The 21,321-nt window shown below is 37.3% G+C and overlaps 1 protein-coding gene across 1 annotated transcript in view; it reads left to right on the forward strand.

The window, feature by feature from the left end:
• Positions 1 to 1,819: 1,819 nt before the first annotated feature.
• The window catches only part of LOC144964750 (uncharacterized), a 37,102-nt gene continuing 17,600 nt past the window's right edge, over positions 1,820 to 21,321 (forward strand). The window contains exons 1-4 of the mRNA XM_078899331.1: positions 1,820 to 2,008; positions 9,511 to 9,630; positions 10,603 to 10,694; positions 20,772 to 20,829. Of these exons, the coding sequence (XP_078755457.1) occupies positions 1,985 to 2,008; positions 9,511 to 9,630; positions 10,603 to 10,694; positions 20,772 to 20,829 (294 nt within the window). The 5' untranslated portion in view covers positions 1,820 to 1,984. The remainder of the gene's footprint in view (positions 2,009 to 9,510; positions 9,631 to 10,602; positions 10,695 to 20,771; positions 20,830 to 21,321) is intronic.

The raw sequence follows: 21,321 nt of genomic DNA on the forward strand, positions 1-21,321 counted from the left end.
ATCAATGTGGACACGTACCGCATAGATCAATCAAAAGATGAGACGCGAGTCCTCCCTCTAATCCTTTCTTATTGTTTACGGCCCAGTAGAGGAAAACAATGCACAGGTAGAGAATTGCAATCGAGTGGTCAGACAATGTAAACACACATACGGCATTGGGTGGACTGCGATCATGTTTCACACCTTGTGATACAGACAGCGAGCTCTGAGTCAATTAGTCCGTCGTGTCAGGTAATTTTTGATGTCAGTTAACAAGCATTGCGCGTCTCACCCAGTCGTGGTAAGAGGGACAGTGGAATTGCGTTGACAGGAAAGCCTTTTTCATGCGTGCCGAACTTGTTCAATGTGAAACGGATTTTCATAACATTTTTAAATTGTATTTTTTAGATATTTTTCTCAAATCAAAATGGAATCAAGATGTAGCGATTAAACGGAGAAGGTGTGCAGAGCAATTATATGGAAAAAATTTCGTTTTTCGGGATTGTGTAGCGTATATGCGGAGTGCGCGATTAACCGATGTGCGATTAAGCGGAGTGAACTGCACATTTTTTTTCCGGTTAGTCTTCACGCAGACGAAATAGTAATCCTGTTAACAAATATTGGTCAAATTATAATATACTGAGCTTTGAGTTTTTATATATAGCGTAATATCCACTAAACGTGCTCGCAACGCTTTGCAAAGGGTCGCTGACCAACAGTTGCACGTGACATATAGTAGAACGAGACAAGACGTCTACCGTCTATTAGGTGTATATTCAATTGTTTTTCGACAGAGACAACGCTGTTAACGACCAGGTACTCATTCTACACCTGAGTACGGTGAGTGATATGAGTAAAGAGCCTTTTCCAAAGACTCAACTGCGACGAGCGAGGCTCGAACCCAGGACCTTCGTGCGGCTATGTGGTCTAGTGGTATGACACTCACTTTCAGATCGGAGGGTCGTGGGTTCGAACCTCGCGTTCGGTACATATTTGAGTCCACGGAAAAGGCTCTTTACTCACATTCTCTCACCATACTCAGGTGTAAAACGAGTACCTGGCCGTTCTAAATGTTACGTGTTGCTGTTGGCCAGGGACCCCTTGTAAAGCGCTTTGAGCACGTTTAGTGGATAATGCGCTGTATAAAAGCTCAAGTTTTTTGGGGGGGTTTTTCCGATCCGAAAGCGAGTGTCGTGTCATACAAGACCACATAGGCGCACTATATATCTCTATATATAGACTCGACTTCGTTGTAATAATACACATTACGTCATTTTGATATGACGAATTTAATTTCTAAAAATTATTCACATTTAAAAAAATAAAAACAAGGCTACAACCACTTTTATGCAAAAATCGAATAAAGATTCCATACAGTACAGGCTACAAACGTCGAAAAAAGCTACCGCAGCCTGAAATCTGAAATCCCTCCGAGTAATTTGACCAATGAAGTCGCAGTTAAAAGTTGGTTAGGAAGATGTCACCGGACCTTGTGATATCTGTGACCTTGATGAAGGGATTCCATCAAAATCAAAATAGATGCCCAAGTTATTAATAGAGAAAATTGAAAAAATATGAATAGAGTGCAAAGCTATCAATAGACAGACAATATTGATTGTTGTTTTGAGGAAAGGAAAATATTTCAGCGAGGAACAATATTTTAATGTAATAAAATAGATTGTTGAAATTTAGACGTCAGATCGAACATTTATTTCAGGTACAAAGTTAAAAACTTCATCCATAACCCCCTTCTTGGCGTTACAACCCATGATTTCATCTCTAGAAATGTTGAGGTGGTATCGCCCTGCATTCGTGACGTCATGTTAAAATTTGGAACAGTTGTAAACCGGATGCGGAAGCAGCTTTAAGTTGCTTGTTCACCTACTTGTAAATAATGTTGTAAATTATTGTTTTGCGTTAGAGTTTTTCTTTTAAAATTTCTATTTTTGACGTTCGAGTTTTGTTCTCATTTTTATGTAGATTCAAGTGTTCTATTAAAAACCAGATGTTTGAAGCTTGTGCTAAAATGGTGAGTCATATCCATAAGAAGGATAATTTTTCAATAATGACAAATAGGGCATTCATCAGCACGAACTTCGACTTTGCATGATCGTGAATTTTTAGAAATTTAAATAAGTTTTGCGTTTTTATTCATTTGGACCACCTGCTATCTATCTTTTTTAGTAGGACAATGTGCACTGGCGACACGGAGTGGTCGTAGTCTTTGTCTACTATTACCTAGGTAGGCGAACCGCCTCTATTTCCGTAGCGCTAAGTTAATTAGGAACATAATAAATGAAATTGTGTCACAGTTCTCCCATTAACCTGCGTGACCGCAAGTTATCGTTTGTGAGCCACAGGCTAAAACCATGGCTTGGTTAAACAGATCTTTGGTCCTGGTGTTTATTTACAGAATTTGAAAAATTAAACACCAAAATTGTTGAACGCTCGGTAATACTGAACCAGTGCGGTCCCCAGTCCTTTGTTTACAGTGCGGCCATATTGGATTCCATTTGCCAGGTTGTAATTGTTTACAATCATGGTTGGTTGGTTCCCCCCCCCCCCCTTTTTTTAATTTATTACTAACACTTATCATTCTATTTCATTATGATTCACTAAAATCTCCAAGACCACTCTTCCTCTTGTCAGGTAAGTTGTATGTTACTGAATTGGCTACAAATATGGCACAGTCAGAATCTGGCCACCCGGATATGGCAATGAATGCCTGGAACATCTGGCCATCCAATACGGCTGCACTGTAAACAAAGGACTGGGGACCGCACTGAACCAGTATTACCGAACGCTCTACCAAAAACCCCGTTTTCATCTTTAAATTCATTTAGAAGATACTTTAATGTAAAGATAACTTACATTTAGTGGGCAAGAACATTAAGCCGTATTTTTTTAATTCATAAAAAAAAAAAACTTTCTTGAAACACAAAAAACAAAAAAAAAAACCCATAAAAATTGGGGGTGTTTCTTTTTTACGAAACCCAAGTTATGGGAAGTAGGCAGCAATGAAGCAGTGGGGAGTGAACCTGGGACTCAGGGAAGTGTACACTATTGGGTTGTGAACGTGGGACTGAGTTTCGGCAGGTTTTGTAAAAAAGCAATTAGGACTTTTTTACGAAATCCGATGAAGCCTGACATCCGGCAAAGTTGTGGGAAGTAGACCACTGTGGGTAGTGAACCTGAGACTCTGGGAAGAGTACACTAGTAGGGAGTAACCTGAGACTATGGTTATCCACGGGTTTCGTAAAAAAAAGCAATTACTTTTTGACGAAACCTGACAATATCCAACAAAGTTATGGGAAGTGGGAAACAGTGGGGAGTGAACCTGAGACTCATGGAAGTGTACACCAGTCGGGAGTGAACCTGATGGTTTTCGGCGGGTTTTGTAAAAAAGCAATTAGTTTTTTACAAAACCTGACAATATCCGACAAACTTATGGGAAGTAGGCAACACTTGGGAGTGAACCTGGGACCGGAAAGGTCCCTTTATGCCCTCGACTACCTCGGACTGCACCAAAAATGTTGCTCATTGTTCTGTTTTTTAATTTGGATTTCCTGATCACAATCCTCGCTGTCCATGTGTTCATTTTGTGTTCACAAACTGACAATGGAAAATCAAGTTGAAAAACAGAACAATGAGCAAATTTTTAACGTGAAATAAAGCTAGATAGAGTTTAGTCTGCTAAGAATAGACTGAGCGAAGGGTCGATGTAATTTACAGCATACTTTTGTGCCAATATTAAAAATAATGGATCAATTGACATTGTTGCAGTAACAATAGCGGGAAAATTAAAGTTATGGATGCCATAACCCTAGCCCCAGAACAATGAGCAACATTTTTGGAGTAGGCTGGGGTTGTCCAGGACCTTTCCCAGCCTGGGACTCTGGGAGGCGTACGCCAGTGGGGAGTGAACCTGGGACTGGGAAGAGGATATCAGTGGAAAATAAACCTGGGAGATGGATACCTGTGGGAATTGAAGCCGGACTATGGGATTTGGGTACTGAGGAGAATGAACCCGACACTATAGGAGGTGGGCACCAGTGGGGAGTGAACCTGGGACTAAAGGGAGATGGATACCATTGGGAGTTGAAGCCTGACAATGGGATTTGGGAACTGAGGGAAATGAACTCGACACTATACTGCCATTTTATTAACCCATAGAGGCCCGGTGTTTACTAAAAAAAATTCCCCTGAGGCCCAGTGTAAGGGGCATAACTCTTAACAAAATAATACCAACACAAAGTTAAAAAATTATTAAACGAGCACCAAATGACATAAAATTATAATTTTAATTCCTTTTTATAGCCAGATAAATTTGCTTTCGAATGATATATAACATGACATGTTTTGATTTCAATAAATTGGGAAAAAAAATATTTAAAAAAAAAACTCGTTCCCCGCACCCCCATTCCCGTCATTTTCGTCAATCTCGGACTCCGATTCAGTGTCAGAATCACCTTGATCGGGTGCTAACGCCTCGTCTTGTCCATCCCCACCATTGTTTACATCTTCTCTTTCTAGTTCGATATCGCTTTCATTTCCAAAATCCTCTTCATCTTCTACACCATTCTCCAAAACATCATTTCTAGCGCCACGCAACAAACTCGTGAAGTACGGGAATGCCATTTTTCTGAATTCGATTACTCACTTGCTATCAACGATATAAACGTGCGGTAAAAAGGAAACGGAAATAGAACGATCGCATTACGTTTACGATGTTTCCGGTTTAGAATAAAACAAAGTGATTCGTTGCAATAACAAAGTAAACATGATCCGTTTTTTCTCGGGGGCCGCGGGCGATGACGGGCGATGCGGGCCTCAACAGTCGCGGGCGACTCCAGGGGAAGCGGGCCTCTATGGGTTAAAGAACACAGTATGTGCTATTTGGTTAACATTGCATATACTGTGTTTTTTAAAAGCAACAGCAGTATAGGAGGTGGGCACTAATGGGGAATGAACCTGGGACTCAGGGAAGTGCACACTAGTGGGGAGCTATCCTGGGACTGTGGGAGATGGATACATGTGTGAATTGAAGCCGGACTATCGGAGTTCGGAGTTGGGTAGCCTACCAGAGGAGAATGAACCTGACACTATAGGCTGTGGGCACCAATGGGGATTGAACCTGGGATTCAGGGAAGTGCACACCAGTGGGGAGTGAATCCGGGACTATGTAAAAAGGATATCAGTTGGAAATAAACCTGGTACTATAGGAGATGGATATCATTGGGATTTGGGTACCAATGGGGATTGAACCTGGGACTCAGGGAAGTACATACCAGTGGGAGTTAACCTGACTGTGGGAAATGGATACCTGTGGGAATCGAAGCCGGACTATGGGAGTTGGGTACAAGAGGAGAATGAACCTGACGCTATAGGAGGTGGGCGCCAATGGTTAGTGAACCTGGGACAGTGGGAAATAAAATGAACCTGGAACTATAGGATGTGGGTATCGATGGGGATTGATCCTGGGACATGAGGTAGATACCAGTGGAGAGTGAGCTCAGAAGGGTACTTCTCAATTCCCACTGGTATCTATAGTGGTGGTGTTGATGATGATGATTGTGTTAATGATGATGAGGAGGATGCAGGTGATGGTGACCTCCTCCTCCTCCTCTTCCTGCTTCCTCCTCCCCGTTATTCCCTCTCCTCATTTTCCTCTTTCTCTTGATATTTTTCTTTAACCTCTTGATCCTTCTACTCCTCCTTGATCCTATATGGGTGTCACTTTTTTACGCAACCAAGTGAAACCACGTCCAACCACGCGCAACCACATGAGCCAAATAGCGCAACCACGTCGTCGTCTAAGCGCTATTTTGTTTCCAAATTTAGTCAGACAGTAGAAATAGATCTAGATCTAGATTCTAAATCTAGACAAATTTTGCCTGTGTCTGCCCCACGTGTAAATTTTGTAGACAGCTCTACACAGACGTACAAATTACAAGGTGATGACATAATTTTCCCCGATAGAAACATTTTGCAGTGACAAAGACGAGACAAAGACAAAAGTTAATTTCAACCGGAAGTCAACGCATTTCTTTCGCAACCGGAAGTAAACGCTTTTCTTTCGCGGCACTCTAGACAAAATAATATTTGCTCAGTTTATCAAGGAAAAGGAAGCGCCTGAGGAAAATCTTGAATTTAGATCTCTAAAAGTTTTGCGCAACCACGTCGTCGTCTAAGCGCTATTTTGTTTTCAAATTTAGTCAGACAGTAGAAATAGATCTAGATTCTAAATCTAGACAAATTTTGCCTGTGTCTGCCCCACGTGTAAATTTTGTAGATAGCTCTACACAGACGTACAAATTACAAGGTGATGACATAATTGCGTTTTTCTCAAAACTGTGTTTTTGAGAAATAGATCTATGTGTTTTATCGGAGCATGCTAGTATATTGATTGTCATACGTGGTTGCGCTATTTGGCTCATGTGGTTGCGCGTGGTTGGACATGGTTTTGCTTGTTTGCGCGTGGTTGCGTAAAAAAGTGACACCGTCCTATATTACTTTGATCCGCTATGATTTGTTTTTCACCATTTGCTTGAATGACAATTTGACCCAAAGAAAGAAAACCATTGATTTTGTATTCATGAGAACCAAGACTATTTTTAATTGCCAGTCAGCTGTCGTTTACACCCTATTCTGCTATCGGAATAAATTTTTTGTTCAATGCATTCAACGATTACGTATTTACTAAAAAATGATAGGGTGGAATAATTATGCTTCTTTTAAAAGTTTGTATACAGATCAAAACACTTGTGTGAAAAACATGTTTGTTGCAACTGGCCGTTAGGAGAAGAGTAAATTGAAGGGCCCAAACATTTTTTCTTTATCTTTGTGAATCATCTCACCATTATAATGTTATGAGACATTTTATTATAATGCTCATTTTATAACTGAGTGTATCCCTTTTGATATAAGTCCAGATTTAGGCCTATGTAGGCATTTACAGCCTTTTGTCTGCTCTTGTGCCTTCGTCACTTCGTGAACGCATTTAATTCACGTCTCTCAAAACTGAGCATGCCACATAGTGGAAGGCGGTGTCTGAATTAAACTTTACAAACAGTATATTTTTCTGTTTCACAATGAGCGTCAAGACAGCACTTGAATGCCTGCAATAAAGGGGCGTCGACAACTGTTGCAGGCAGGCGGTTCCATTTGTCGACTACCCAAACTGAGAAAAAGTTCTGCCTAAGGTTTAGAGAACACCTTTCCTTGGAGGGTTTGAATCTATGTCCTCTGGTGGTGCTGGTGGAATCAAGATTGAGAAGGCTCATGTTTAGAGTATAGATTATGCGTGTATTTGAACACTTCGATAAGGTCTCCTCTATCTCTCCTATACTGCATGCTCGGTATTTGTAGCTTTTTTCAGCTTGGATTGAGACTTTAAAATGTGGCTTTGTGGTCTTTTGGTACGACACATGCTTTCAGACGGCTTTGAGAAATACAGAGTCATTGGAAAAGGCTCTTTACTTTCTCGCACTGTTCTTGGGTGTAAAATGAGTGCCTGGCATCTCCATCAGAAGAGAATTGTATATTGCCTTTCAGGCATTGTGTCTCGTCCTACATGTTAAGTGTTGCTGGCTTGTAAAGTGCTTTGAGCATGTTTAGTGGATATATTTATATTTAAAGTGATTTCATTCTATTTTATAAAAATATATTATTGCTCTTAATCTGCTTATCTCTAAAACTCTTTTACTTTGCAATGCATTTAAAATTAATTTTTAATGTACTTTTGGTTGGATAGAAAAATGGCAAGATTTTTTTAATTGAACTATCTCCATTAAATAAAGCAAGATGGCCGTAGAAACTGGAGAATAATTCTAGTGCTGGTTTGTTACATTAGCTTTACGGGTGCTGAATGTAGGGACAGGCATTAATACTGGATGTTATTGTAACCATAATATAAACAGATAGCTATCAGTCAATATACTTATATTAGGCCAAGGGACCTTGAGATAATGAACCATTAATTAGAACACTAATACTTAAATCCCTTTGTAGAGTTCGGATAAATCATTTGCTGGGTTGGTTCTTTTGACCTCCCAGGTTGGTTCTTTTGACCTCCCATAGTGGGCAGGTCATTTGCTGCTCTATATGATTTCTGAGTTGCTTTCTGTTTTTATTTTGGAATAGGATCTCTTGGTTTTGTCCTGACCCTTGCCGGAGTTTTTGGTTGAGAGGGAAAGAGTAAAATGCGGGGAGTTTTAGATATTTCTTTCCTTGTAAATCATCTGTGTTTTTTTAAACTTTGAATATGGATTGTAAACATTTGATTGTTTTCCTCTTAGTGGGATCCTTTGTCTTTGTCTGAATGAGACTTGTAGGTGATCTCAAACTTAAGTGTAAACTGTGCTCTTGGAATCTACAGATGTTCCCTATTTGAACCATTCCCCTTTGTCTTACTTTTACTTTTGCTTTTAATAGTAAATCTCGATTTTCTTCCTCTTGTACTGGTGCTGAAATGGCCCAAATGTAGCGCAAGTGTCATAAAACCCTTAAAACTAATGTAATCTTGACCCTTAAAAACTAATGTTATCTTGGCCTGCTACAGCATATATGACATTACTAGGATCTGGTTAATGTTGTGTTCCGCACAATATATCTTTATATTCCTCCTTCCACCATCTGCCAAGAAAATTTGGTTCAACTATGTTGGCCAGATGTGAAAATCCAAAGTAAGAGGTTTATAAGAATCAAGTTAGTTATATACTCGTTCTACAACCTTGTACTGTAGTCAGTCTTTATGGGGTGTCTTGATCTTCGTTCCTGTTCCCAGTTAAAATAATATTGTTACAAGACGATTAATACAGACAACAAAAAAGAATTGCTCTGTACTACAACCTTGTACCGTAAATGACAAAATGCCTAGGTATCTCAGTTGCCAGTATGACTTATTGGTTCTAATGATAGAATGATACAAAGGACCTGAGTGGGGTTCCTGACCTCCTATAGTGGGCAGGGAGGTTACTTACTGTGTCTTCTATACTCCTATACGTTTTCTATTTTGCTTATCTCTTAGTCAGGGAGTGATATTACTCGGTTTTGTCCTTGTCCCAGTTGGGAGTCCCTGGGTTGAGCGGGAAAGTCAAATGTATAGTTGTTTTGGGAGCTAGTTTTCCTTATAAATCACCTCTCTGTTATGTATTGTTTTGAATTCATAATGTAAGCATTTGAGTATGTTCATCTTAGTTGGACTCTGTGCTGGTATCTGGATGAGATTTTTAGGTGATCTCAAAGCATATTGATGGTATGCTCTTGTAATCTACACCTGTTTCCTATTCGAACCATTCCCCTTTGTCTTTTTCTTGTGTTTTCAAATGTCAATTTAGACATTTTTGTTTATTATCCCATTTCCTCGTTTTTACTGGAGCTGATATGACCTAAATGTGTAGCAAGTGCTGTAAAACCCTTAAAAACAAAACAAACTACAAAAGACAGCACTGATTTGTTTTTAACAAATCAAATTCTTCTATTTTTGTATTATTGTCCGAGTGACATTATTAATCCCAAACTTTTTTCTAGTCATCAACAGATGTCTCACCCGCCGCAACTCCCAGTTCTACCCCTATCACTGGTGCTCATGCTTCCAAATTTGGAACAGTTATACCTAGCAGAATATTTGTTGGAGGAATAGCTGCCAATGTAAGTAATATTTCTTTAATAAAATTAATAGTACCTATTAAGGTTACATTTTTTTTTCTTTAAAAAAAGCCAAATGATGAGAATTGTAATGGATCAACAAAAAGGACAAAGTTGACTCTGCCATCGTGTACACGGGGAAAAACAGGATGCAAAAATTTATTCCCTTGAAGCTGGTGTAAAGTGAGTGCCTGTTTGTTTTTCTTTAAAATATTGTGATCCACATCGATGATGGGAGATATTGCCTTTTTCACCCTTTTTTTGCGTTTTATTTTATATTTTTATCTTTTTTGTTTGCAATTTTCTATTGGCAATATGTTAGAAGTGTAATACAAGCCCTTTGTCACAGAACTAAATCTTTAGAGGCATTGTCATAGAGATGGGTTTCCTGGAGGAGGGCAATGTCGACGTCATGCTCTGCTAGTGCCTTTAATGAGATTGTTTTCAAGGTTGGAGTCTAGCTCATTTGTCATTTCAACCTGACTTAGTTTGACACGTGGTCCTTTTATTTTTCCCAATGTTGTACTTGTCACAAACGTGTTATATATCAATGGGAATTTGTTTCTTAATATTTATTCATTTATTTTATTTATTTTTGTTGTTGACATTATCCTTTTAATTATGGCTTCATCACTGGTACCGCACCACAGGTACAGAGTAAATAATTTTCTGAAATAGGTCAATTATGAGTTATTTTCCTTGGCTTGGTAGTTAGAGTTAAAAGGGAAAAAAAATTATTGAAAAGCAGTGGGTTAAAATTTTCAATGGTCACTCATTCTCAAACTGGCAGGCGCAACATCCGATGGGTTTTGTCAGATAACCATACACATAGCTCTAATTATTCCAAGTAAAAGTTGAAAGTTGATGAATCTGATAAATATTTTATTAAAAAATTATTATTGATTGATTAATCATGTTTTGAATGTGAAAGTTATTTGTTTAAATTGTCATTAGATATATGAATACATTTTACAGACAACTGATGCTGAGCTAAAACAATATTTTTCGGCATTTGGAGCTGTGAAGGATACCAAGATTATTTCTGACAGAGCAGGGGCTTCTAGAGGGTAAGATTTCTCAGATCAATTTGTAGTAAGATAATAGAAGAGTTGTAATGGTAATTGTGACAGCAGTTGCGGTTGACACACAAGGGTAGTGCAGCACTTGTTACCTTCCTGTTAATGGGTGGTAAAAATGTTTTGAGATTGACTGTGGTTTTAAGACTAAAATCCCCCTGGGGATTTTATGAGACCAATTAAAAAATAGTGTCATCTTTACAGAGTTATTGCCCCTGAAAGGTCATTCGGTGCAAAAATATTTTTTTAAAAATTCATAAAATACATTTTTGTATTTTGAAACATGTCTAATTTAATATATCTAAATATTATGTTTGAACTGATGATTTGAGGGTAATTCTGAAATACATACAAACTATCTTTACTAATGACAGAGTTTTGGCTAAGAAAAACCAACTTGAATATATTTTGTAAACATAGAAAATTAATAAACAAAAACATCATTTTTTCGAAATACATATTATAGCATTTTAGGATGAGAATGTGAACTACTGAGAATAGGTGTCTTTGAAATACATTTATATTTATAATTGTGACACACACACACACACACACCACATTCACACAATATATATATATTCTGTTATGGTTTGAGAGGTATGGAACATACTCATTTTACTTCACAGTTCATCATCCACCCATTGGTCACAGTCTGAAAAATCATCCTCTGATTCAGAAGGCCATTCCTCTTCACCATCCTCTTCCTCAATGTCATCTTCTTTAGGTTGCTGTTAATCAACAATAATGTTAACTAGTTCTTTTTGTATAATGTCATCATCTCAAAACCAGTCGATCACCAGACTACCAGAAGCTGTCCTTTTCCAACTGTTTTCCTCTGGTTTGGGAATTTCAGGGAAGTTTGATGCTGCTTGCTTCCAAACCATTGCTTGAAAGTATGCTCTCTTGTTTTGCATCTGTAGACCTTTCTTACAGGGAGGGAGCTGGGACAAATCAATGCCTTTACAGTGGGAGAGGGGTCTGTCATATCCAGGGGTGAATCTTTTTCTCACCGTATCAGCGCTTAGTTTGTTGACGTCATTTGCTCTCCATACATTAGACACACAAACTTTTCAAGCTTTGATAAAACATCTTGATGTAGCACTTCTTGATTTCCCAATTCAGAAAATAAGTGTGAAATCTTGGTGTTTTGTCAATATGGCAAATGGACGTACTTTTCCTTTTCCAGCAAAGCAGCTGGTAGTGTCACAACCTGTGAAACTGAAATCCCAACATAGCGTCACATATTTCTGGTGATAATTTGCTAGAAAGGTTTGTGATGTTGAGAAGCCTTCTGTTTTTCCCTGTACCTGTGTCAAAACGTAAAGGGACTTCAATTTTCTTTGCAAATGCCAAAAGCAACAAAAAGACATCAGTATCTGGTGATCTTACTACAATTTCTTCCTTCCTTGAATGTTGAGCTGCATATGTACAGTGAACAATAATTTTGGTGTCAGCTTCTTCGTGACTGCAATCCAGCTCAGGCATTGGTATAGAGTCTGTGGTTATTCCATCCTCACTGCTCAGCTGTACACATGTGTTGTCGATCGCAAAGAAAATGTTTCTGCCTTGGAAGTTTTGATGCATATTTGTCTGACTCCCATTCTTGTAAAATTAGTTTCATTAGGTTTATTTGATAGAAATAGCTTCCGGTCGCTTGGCACTTTTGTTAACGGTCCTCCAATAAGAAGTGTTATTTGAAGAATCACCCCTTTGATATCTTTCTGTTGCTTTTATTGAATCCTCGAGGTATCTGTCTGTAATGAAATGGTCTGTAGACTTTGGGAGTGTGCTGAACAGTTTCAGAGCCAGTTCACCAAATGTTTCTGGTAATGAAACCAATGCTTGGAGAACTGCATTGCCATCAACAATGTAGATGCTCTTCAGGAAATTCATTCTTGAGTCAGCAATTTCATATTTCTCCATTCTTTTCATAAGTGTAGCTTTGTCTTCAAGAAAGATCCATCACTTGTTGCTAAAGCCCATGGAACTGGGCTTAGTGGATAGCACATCACTTTACGAAGATCAATGTTATGACCCTGGCTGAACATGGGCAACTGGCCAAACATATCTCTTTGTGCTGTAATTTTCAATATTTTGGTTTTGTTAGAACTTATTTTGACTTCTGTCTTCAAAGATGAAAATGTTTTCACTTTTGATCTCTGTATTGGGTTATGGGATGGAATAGATTTATCTATCAGTCGATGTTGTACAAATTCATCAAAAATCTTTTTACCTTCAGACTCAACATTGATCAAGTTTTCAGCAACATTATTTTTCAAGCCAGAAGATAAACCAACTCTCTTTCTGCTATTTCAAAAGGGTTTATGAATCCTCTAATAGCACTTACTGTTTTTTGTACTAGAAGCTCACTTTTTTCAATATGCGATAAGTTCTCTTTGGCTATCTATGTTGTCTTCTAGTCCTAAAGTTACTTGTGTCGCCTGTACATAAATTGCTCGGTTATGGCGAGTGACGCACCATCTGTAATAAGCAGGTTGATTTGTGCTGAAGCCAATTATGCCACCCTTTGTTTTTGCATGTCGATTGATTGTCTGTTCAATTGTCAGATCAATTGGTGTTCTGGTTTTAAGCATGCCTGATCTACCCACACTCAAACCTCCATTTTGCAGCAAAGTTTTTTCCTCTGGTGTTGCATTCAATAGTTTTGTGTAATAATATGATGCGTATCTTGCATAATTATGGTGGTCCATTGAGAAAAACAGTGGGCATAGATGTCCAAGGAATTGTGTGTAAAGATCTACATCATTTGATCTTATGCCTTCGTCGAATCTCAAAAGGTTCCAGACTCTTTCCATGTATTGACGGATGAATTGGGCAGTTTTTCCATGTCTCCCAGTCTGCACTTCTTTCCTGAATTGAAAATATGTCTCTGAGAGGTCACGAAAAGCCTCAGACTCAGTTGTTTTTTGTGCAAAGACTTGAATGGGAATTTAATTCAGACTCTACTGCACCAATGAGCATTTCCATATGTTTGTGTTGTTCAAATGATTGAAACAAAAGTCGCTCAAAAGAGTCTAGCAAGACGCTGTGTATCCTCATTGACCTGTTGAAATGTTTTCCAGTAAAAACTTCAAGTGAACTTCTGGCACATATCCCTGCTTCAACAATTATTTCCTCTATACCAGATCCTCTCATCAGTTTTCCAAGTGCCCCCAAGTATGACATCATTGTGTGAAATGCACCGAGGTGTACTGACACACTACTAAATTCACTGGGATTTTGCCATATGATGTTATATATGCTTTTTTGGCAACTGCCAAATCAAATGTGACCAGAGCTATGGATTGACCAAATTCTTCAGTGGCTTCCTTGGACAATTGAAGAACCTTTTGAACAGTGGAATTTTCATTGATTGATGCATCTATTGGGGGCATGTAATCAACAACAGATTTTTCATGAGTTCATCTTGACTACTTGAACTTGTCTGACATAACCATCCTTTCCAAGCAGGGATTTTGCCTGGCATCTTTGCTCTTAGAAAAACCCAGTCGAGGTCACATTTGATGGCCTTGCTGATAGAAATAAGAGATGTATTTTCCTGCATTGGTAGTACTGGATCTGCTTTTGCTTTTACAAAGCAAGGTTGGAGCTCCAATCATTTGTATGTGACCGATCTCTTTTTATACTTTGTGTTTCTTCATGAAACAACATTTACTGATGCAGCTGATCTATTGGAATGTGTGTCTTGTATCTCATGGCAACTCAATTCAACGCTTGTTGATGGTTGTTCCGATGTATGTTGTGCTCTGCTTGCAGGTTGTTGGATGACAATTCCATGTGTAGAAAAGCTGATGTCAGTGTTTACCTGGACCCCCCCCCCCCCCCCCCCCCCCCCCCCCCCCCCATCCTCTCCTTGGGCTGATGTAATTAAAAAATGATCCCGAAGTACCAAATTTCTCCTGTCATATTACAATCCCAACGATATCCTTGACATTGTAACTGACCACTTCCAGCAGAAATTTCACAAACAAGTCTCACAAATATCGCCCTTCCTAGGAAACCCTAGAGACCTAAACAACCGCATCACAACAACTGAAGTTAGAAATAGCATAAAGTGCCTAAACAATAACAGATCCCCAGGCGAAGATGAAATTCCCGCTGAATTGCTGAAATGCGGTACCCTCTCCCTGGATCTGAGCATTGCAAACATAATGAACAAAACATTTTCAACACACAAAGACTGGGACATAAACAGCGGTGTCCTAATTACAATACAAAAACCAGGAAAAACGAAAGGACCCGTAAACAACCTGCGCCCAATAACATTACTGAATACCATAAGAAAAACACTGTCAACTATTGTCCTCAACAGAATTAGACCGAAAATAGAAAAATATCTATCACATAGCCAAAGCGGGTTTCGCCAAGACCGAAGCACATCGGACGTTGTATGGACACATAAATGGTTGGCAGCAAAGGCACTCAAAGAAAACATATCCATAACAATAACCGGAATCGATATGTCCGCAGCCTTTGATACGATCGACAGAGGAAAACTTTTGGAGATATTAACAGAAATAGTAGACGAAGACGAGCTCCGAATAATCCGAGTTCTCCTCAGCAACACAAAGATACAACCAAGGATATACGGGGCCACAAAACAGACGCATTTCGAAAGTAACATCGGGACCCCCCAAGGAGATAGTCTGAGCCCGATTCTGTTCACAATATACTTAGAACACGCTCTGAAAGAAGTTCGAAAAGTCATTCCAAAACCAACGACTCATATTGAGAATGCAATCCCTAGAGAAATCGCCTATGCAGATGATGTCGATTTTATTGGATCAACACCAGCAAATATAGACATCATACAAAATACCCTCATGAAATATAACCTCCAAGTCAATGCCAATAAAACCGAATTTACAACAATATCGAGGAACAAAGAGGAATGGAAAAGAACAAAGAAAGTCGGCTCACTAAATTGGAGACACCGAGGATGTACAAAGAAGAAAACAGCTATCAAACGCCGCACTCAGTAAACTCACCAATGTATGGATTAGAGGTGACAAAATAAAGAGAAAAACCAAACTGAAACTGTACCATGCTCTTGTAAAACCGGTACTTCTGTATAACTGCGGCACTTGGGCGTTGACAAAATCCGAAGAAGAACATCTGGATGCCTTCCATCGCACACAGCTAAGAAGGGTACTGGACATCAAATACCCCAAAAAGATCTCAAATGAATCACTCTATAAGATCACAAAAGAAAGACCAATCTCCCTTGACATTTTACAACAACGATGGCAACTTTTCGGTCACATACTACGCAGGGACAAAAACATACCAGCAAACCAAGCCATGTCGGGATACTTCCAAAAACACGGGAACCTTTTCAGAGGAAGACCGATCACAACACTCCCTGTGATCCTAAACAAAAACCTCACAACACTTGGACAAAGCATTAGTCTCATAACGGCAGGGGACCTTGAAAATCTGAGAACCCTAGCAGAGGACCGTCAATATTGGAGACACCTCACACAGGAAATACTGGAAACAGCCAAGGCGACCCGATCTTTCGGTCGAGACGCGAAAGGCATCTAAGTAAGTAAGTATATTACAATAAACTGCTTTCATTTTGCCATAAACCTTTCTCTAATCCACCAAGGGGAATAACTGCTCTGTCAACAGTACAATCACAAAAGATCCAAATATCTTCAAAACTAGTGAATAAAAATCTACGAAATTTTAGATTTAGGTCTAGCTATACACAGGCTATAAAAACACTTTCTCTTTGATGTATATAGAAATATGTAATGCTCTAAAGTTATATAAGTGTCTGAAACTTTTTTGAAAATTTGAATATTTTAAAATTCATCCTTGAAGTTCATACATACTAAATACTCTGAACCTTGAATTTAGTTATTATTTATCTAATATAGTCTATATACATCAGTGCAATCCAAATTTGTGACATGTGTGATGAAAACTAAGGAAGCTATGGCAGTTCAAAGTTTGGCAGCTTATTTTAACGCACTTGATGACCTTTCAAGGGCAATAACTCTGTGAAGATGACACATTTTTTTTCTGGCAGCCGGCCAGAAATGGAAAGCCCACACATTATATTTACTTAAAAAATTGGTCTCATAAAATCCCCAGGGGGGGGGGGGGGGGGGGGGGTGGGGAAGTGTTTCGCCCATTGGCCCTGGGTCTAAACTGGCAGTGGTGCTGTATTGAAAAGGAAGGATACAATAAATTTGCAAATAGTTTAGGATATCACGTGTCAACAAATGGTGAAATTGAGAGTTGATTTTATGAGAAAAGAGCTCACACCAGTTAAGGTTAGATAAACTCGTAAAGCTAGTTTCCATATGCCATTCTATGCCATCCGATCAAGAGTAATGTAAATAATTTAGATGACCAACTCTTAGCATGAATGAAGTTTATTTGCAATCACGTCTGGGCTCATCTAAGCTAATCTGCAAAATATCATCCCCAAATATGGATGGCAGGTAATGCATATACGTCATCACTACCAGTAAGTACTCCAATCCCATTGAAAATTTGCAGAGTGAAAATACCTAACTTCAACTCAAAATCTTCAAAAAGAGAAACCCATTGAAAATTTGCAGTGAAAATACCTAACTTCAACTCAAAATCTTCAAAAAGAGAACACATTTTGATAACAAATTTATAACAAGATAGTTTATGTCTTTATTTTGCATGTGATTTCATGTATGTTGATTTTGTTCCGAGTCATTTAGTGAAGAAATTTAAAAAACTGATATCTTGTGGAATGTATTGAGTTATAACTTATTTTAGAGTGCTTAAGCTACCTTTTCAGATATCAGCCTCCTGCACTTATGACGCCTAAAAAGCCTAAAAGCACTTTTTTCTCTTAAACAATGGCTGATTTAAGCCTTGGAATAAAGAATTGGGGAAATGGGTGGGTTTTGGCTGAGAGGGAAAAAGTTGAATGCATAGTTATAGGACATATTTTTTTCTTTTTAAACCATCTCACTGTTATGTACTGTAATTTTTTTAATTTATTTTATGAACGTATGGTTTTAAACATTTGAGTGTATTCCTCTTAGTAGGTACCACAGGAAAGTTACGAGTGAAATGGATTTTTCTTACCATATTCATAAAGGATTCTGATAGTCATGGAAAACACTTTAAATTTTGAAGATCCATACATAAATAAGAATATGAGAGCAAATACATTGTTCAAGAACTTATAATTTTTTTGCTTGCCAATTGATGTAAGAAAATGTTCCAACTTTGACATTATATCACTAAACACTATAGCAATGACTATGAAAATTTATTTTTCTATTTTTGTGGGAAATACTACGTTTAAATCAAAGCCCTGTCTCCACTGAGTAAAAATCTTTTTGAATTTTGAAAAACCATTCATAAATTAAAAAGTTATGCAGTTTCAAAGGTGTCAATTATTTGGATGACTCACAAGAAGAAAAAAAGACGGAAAATATGGGACGCTTTTTCTGCGTTTTATTCTGGTCTGTGGCTATATCTCGCTTAATACATGAATACCATTTGATGAATAGAAGCTTTTGTACGAAGTATTTTCATAAAGGAGTAGCTGACTTTCAACTAAGTCGCATCCTAATAGAAAATGAGTTAAAATCATATCTTTTGAATTCCATAGAATCACCAGAGAAAATTAGAAGTTTGAAAACACTCAGGGTTTTGTTTTATAAGGCAAACAAGACAATATTTTCCTCTTTAACACGATAAATGACCCAAAATTGCAGTTTTCTTTGATTGATGAAAATGGGACTTAGTTTAGTACGTTTTGAAAGTCAGCTACTTTTAGCAACGAGCATCCTTGATTATGAAGTGATAAAGAGCATCCTTTTGTTTGTTTTTAACGTTTTATTTTTACTCCTTCACATGATGATGATACCTAACGCCAACAATGCAATAAATTTGCAAAATATTTTGAGGAAAAGATTACCTCCATCCATTGCCAGTTAGACCAAGTGACAGCTGAAAAACCAAAATAGGAACCATTCAATTAGATGATTTTCTTCAGCCACAGAAGAAATGCTGTGATCTTAACACCATCCCAACCTCGTTACTTAAAAATTGTATTGATGTTGTATTGCTTTAAGCAGATTATCATTACTATGATACTGAATAACTCATTCCACTCTGTTGTATTTTAAACTTCTTTTAAGAAAACTAGTGTACCTAAAACCTCTATTGAAGAAGTACACTTGAACAGAATGAACTTAAATATTATAGGCCGGTTTCGAATCTTTCCTTTGTACAAAATTTTTTGAAAGAGTTATTTTAAAAAGACTTTTAAAGCATGTTACATTAAATAATCTAAGAGTGAAACCTATCAGTCAGCGTACAAAACAACATAGCACAGAAACATCTGTCTTCGAAGTCTATACTGATTATTGAATTCTATTGACAAAAACATGTTTGTTAACTCTTTTAGATCTCTCCTCTGCTTTCGACACCATAGACCATGATATTTTACTTGTTTAAAATTACTTTTGGAATCAGAGGCACCGTACTAGAATTGTTTCAATTGTACCTTAGATTTAGAACACAGTTAAAATGAATGGCAAATTTTCAGATGAATTTTATTTGATGCGTGGGGTACCTCCGTATTCTCTATGCCTCCTAGGGCCTATTATTTTTACAATGTATACACAACCTCTTTCTAAAAATGTGTAATAGTCATGGTATGAACTATCACTTTTATGCTGATGATAAACAAATGTATAAAAGGGATACTCTTGATAATATTTTTCATTTACGAAAATAAGTTGAAAATTCTGTTTTTGATGATGTAATAGGCTGGATGGATATAAACTTTAACTTAATAATGAAAAAAACAGGAGTAATGTTATGTGGTGCTAAGAAAAATGGTCCTTTCCTGGCGATATCAATAATATCAATGGCAATTCTATATCAAGTAAAACAATTAGAAATTTAGGAGTATTTTTAAATAGCAATTTCGGCGTAAATTCACTTGTTGAAAAGCAATGCAAAAGTTTAACTTCAAATTTCAAGAAAATTGCTAATGTACGACTAAAGATGTAACACAAAAGCTAGTAACACCATTTATATTATCAAGATTATATTATTGTAATTCTCTTTTGCTGGGATAACTAAAGATAAAATTTTAAGACTTCAAACACTTTTCTATATTTCTTTATAATTTTTCAAATAATCTCAATAGTTTCTCTATAATTTACGATCGTTTAAACATTGTCGAAATTGATTTTTCTGTGAAATTTTTATGAAAAAGCGAATATTTAGCGAAACAGATGCCTTTTGTTTAGTTTGTTTTGCCGGTTTCGTCTGCAAGAAAAAAACAGCTCACTGAGCCGCTTTCTCATAAAGACGAGGAAGAAATACAAGAGCTAACAGTAAAAGATTTTGCAACATGACCAAAACATTTGTAGATTGTAGAATCGATCTTCAATTGATAGAAGGCAAAATTTAAAACGTCACTGGTGGTTAAAATAAATTTTCAGACAATTTTGGAAAGGATGATTTACAGGCCGGAAGTGCTTGTATATTATTATTATGATGGCAGATGATAATGAGTTACCAATCTTATTGCCACATACTATATGGAATCGTCAATACATCCAAAAGTAAGTCATATGAATTAGAAGACAGATGAATTCTGTTCTGAATTAATTCCTAGAAATTATGCAATTTCAATCGACCTGGCAAGCTTCATTAAAAGTAAATAACCATTGCATTATTACTACCTGCGCTTTCATTATTTTTTGGTAAGTTGAATAAATTATAACATGTCATGTATAAGAGAATGGATGGTGATAGAAGAAATGCTATTGTTTATAAACGAGCCTATTTGTTCAGTTGAAACTGTCACTTAGAAAAATTCCTTCGTTTGTGGAGGTCTGAAATTGTTTCAATTAACCATCATGCATTCTTATTAACTAGTAGAAAATATATAGAAACAAATTCTGTTAGATCGTTCCATAAGCAGCTGTTCAGATTGAACAGCGTTTCAATAACTGACTTGGGCTACTTTTTAACTGGGCTTTTGTTTTTTTTTAAATTATTTATTTATTTATTAATCTCTCTATTTAGATATGGATTTGTCACCTTTGAAAGTCAAGAAGATGCTGACAGGATAATTAAGAAAGAAGTGAGTTTTAACTTTTTTTAAAGCTTAGCTGAAACTGCATTGGATATTAACATATTGATGATTTGTAAGGTAGGCCTACTTGTGCTAAATCAATCTCCCATTTAATGTTTGAAATGGAAGTAGGTATAAAACTAGACGTTCTTATATCTTTTGGATTATGATTTAGGGAAGTCTAAATGGTACAACTGAAATGTTCAATTCGCCAAATTCACCAGTGCCCTTTATGCCACTGACCATAATGATTATAACTTTAATTAGATTTATAGTGAAATAAATGTTATTGACCTCTTGGCACACATAGTAGTAGCTTACTTTGTATAATAACTAGCTACTCGTGTAATATTTTTTTCTTATATAAAATTCCCCTCTAATATCCTGTTTATTTAATAACCTGCTTTTCAGCATCAAATCCATGACAAAGTGGTAATGACCTATTGAATCCAGAATCTCAATGTTTACAATAAAGGGGTTATGCTAGTGTATTTTACAAAT

Source organism: Berghia stephanieae, chromosome 2 (assembly GCF_034508935.2).
Source record: "Berghia stephanieae isolate SIO BIC M18660-M18661 chromosome 2, UCSD_Bste_1.3, whole genome shotgun sequence".
Taxonomy (NCBI): domain Eukaryota; kingdom Metazoa; phylum Mollusca; class Gastropoda; order Nudibranchia; family Aeolidiidae; genus Berghia; species Berghia stephanieae.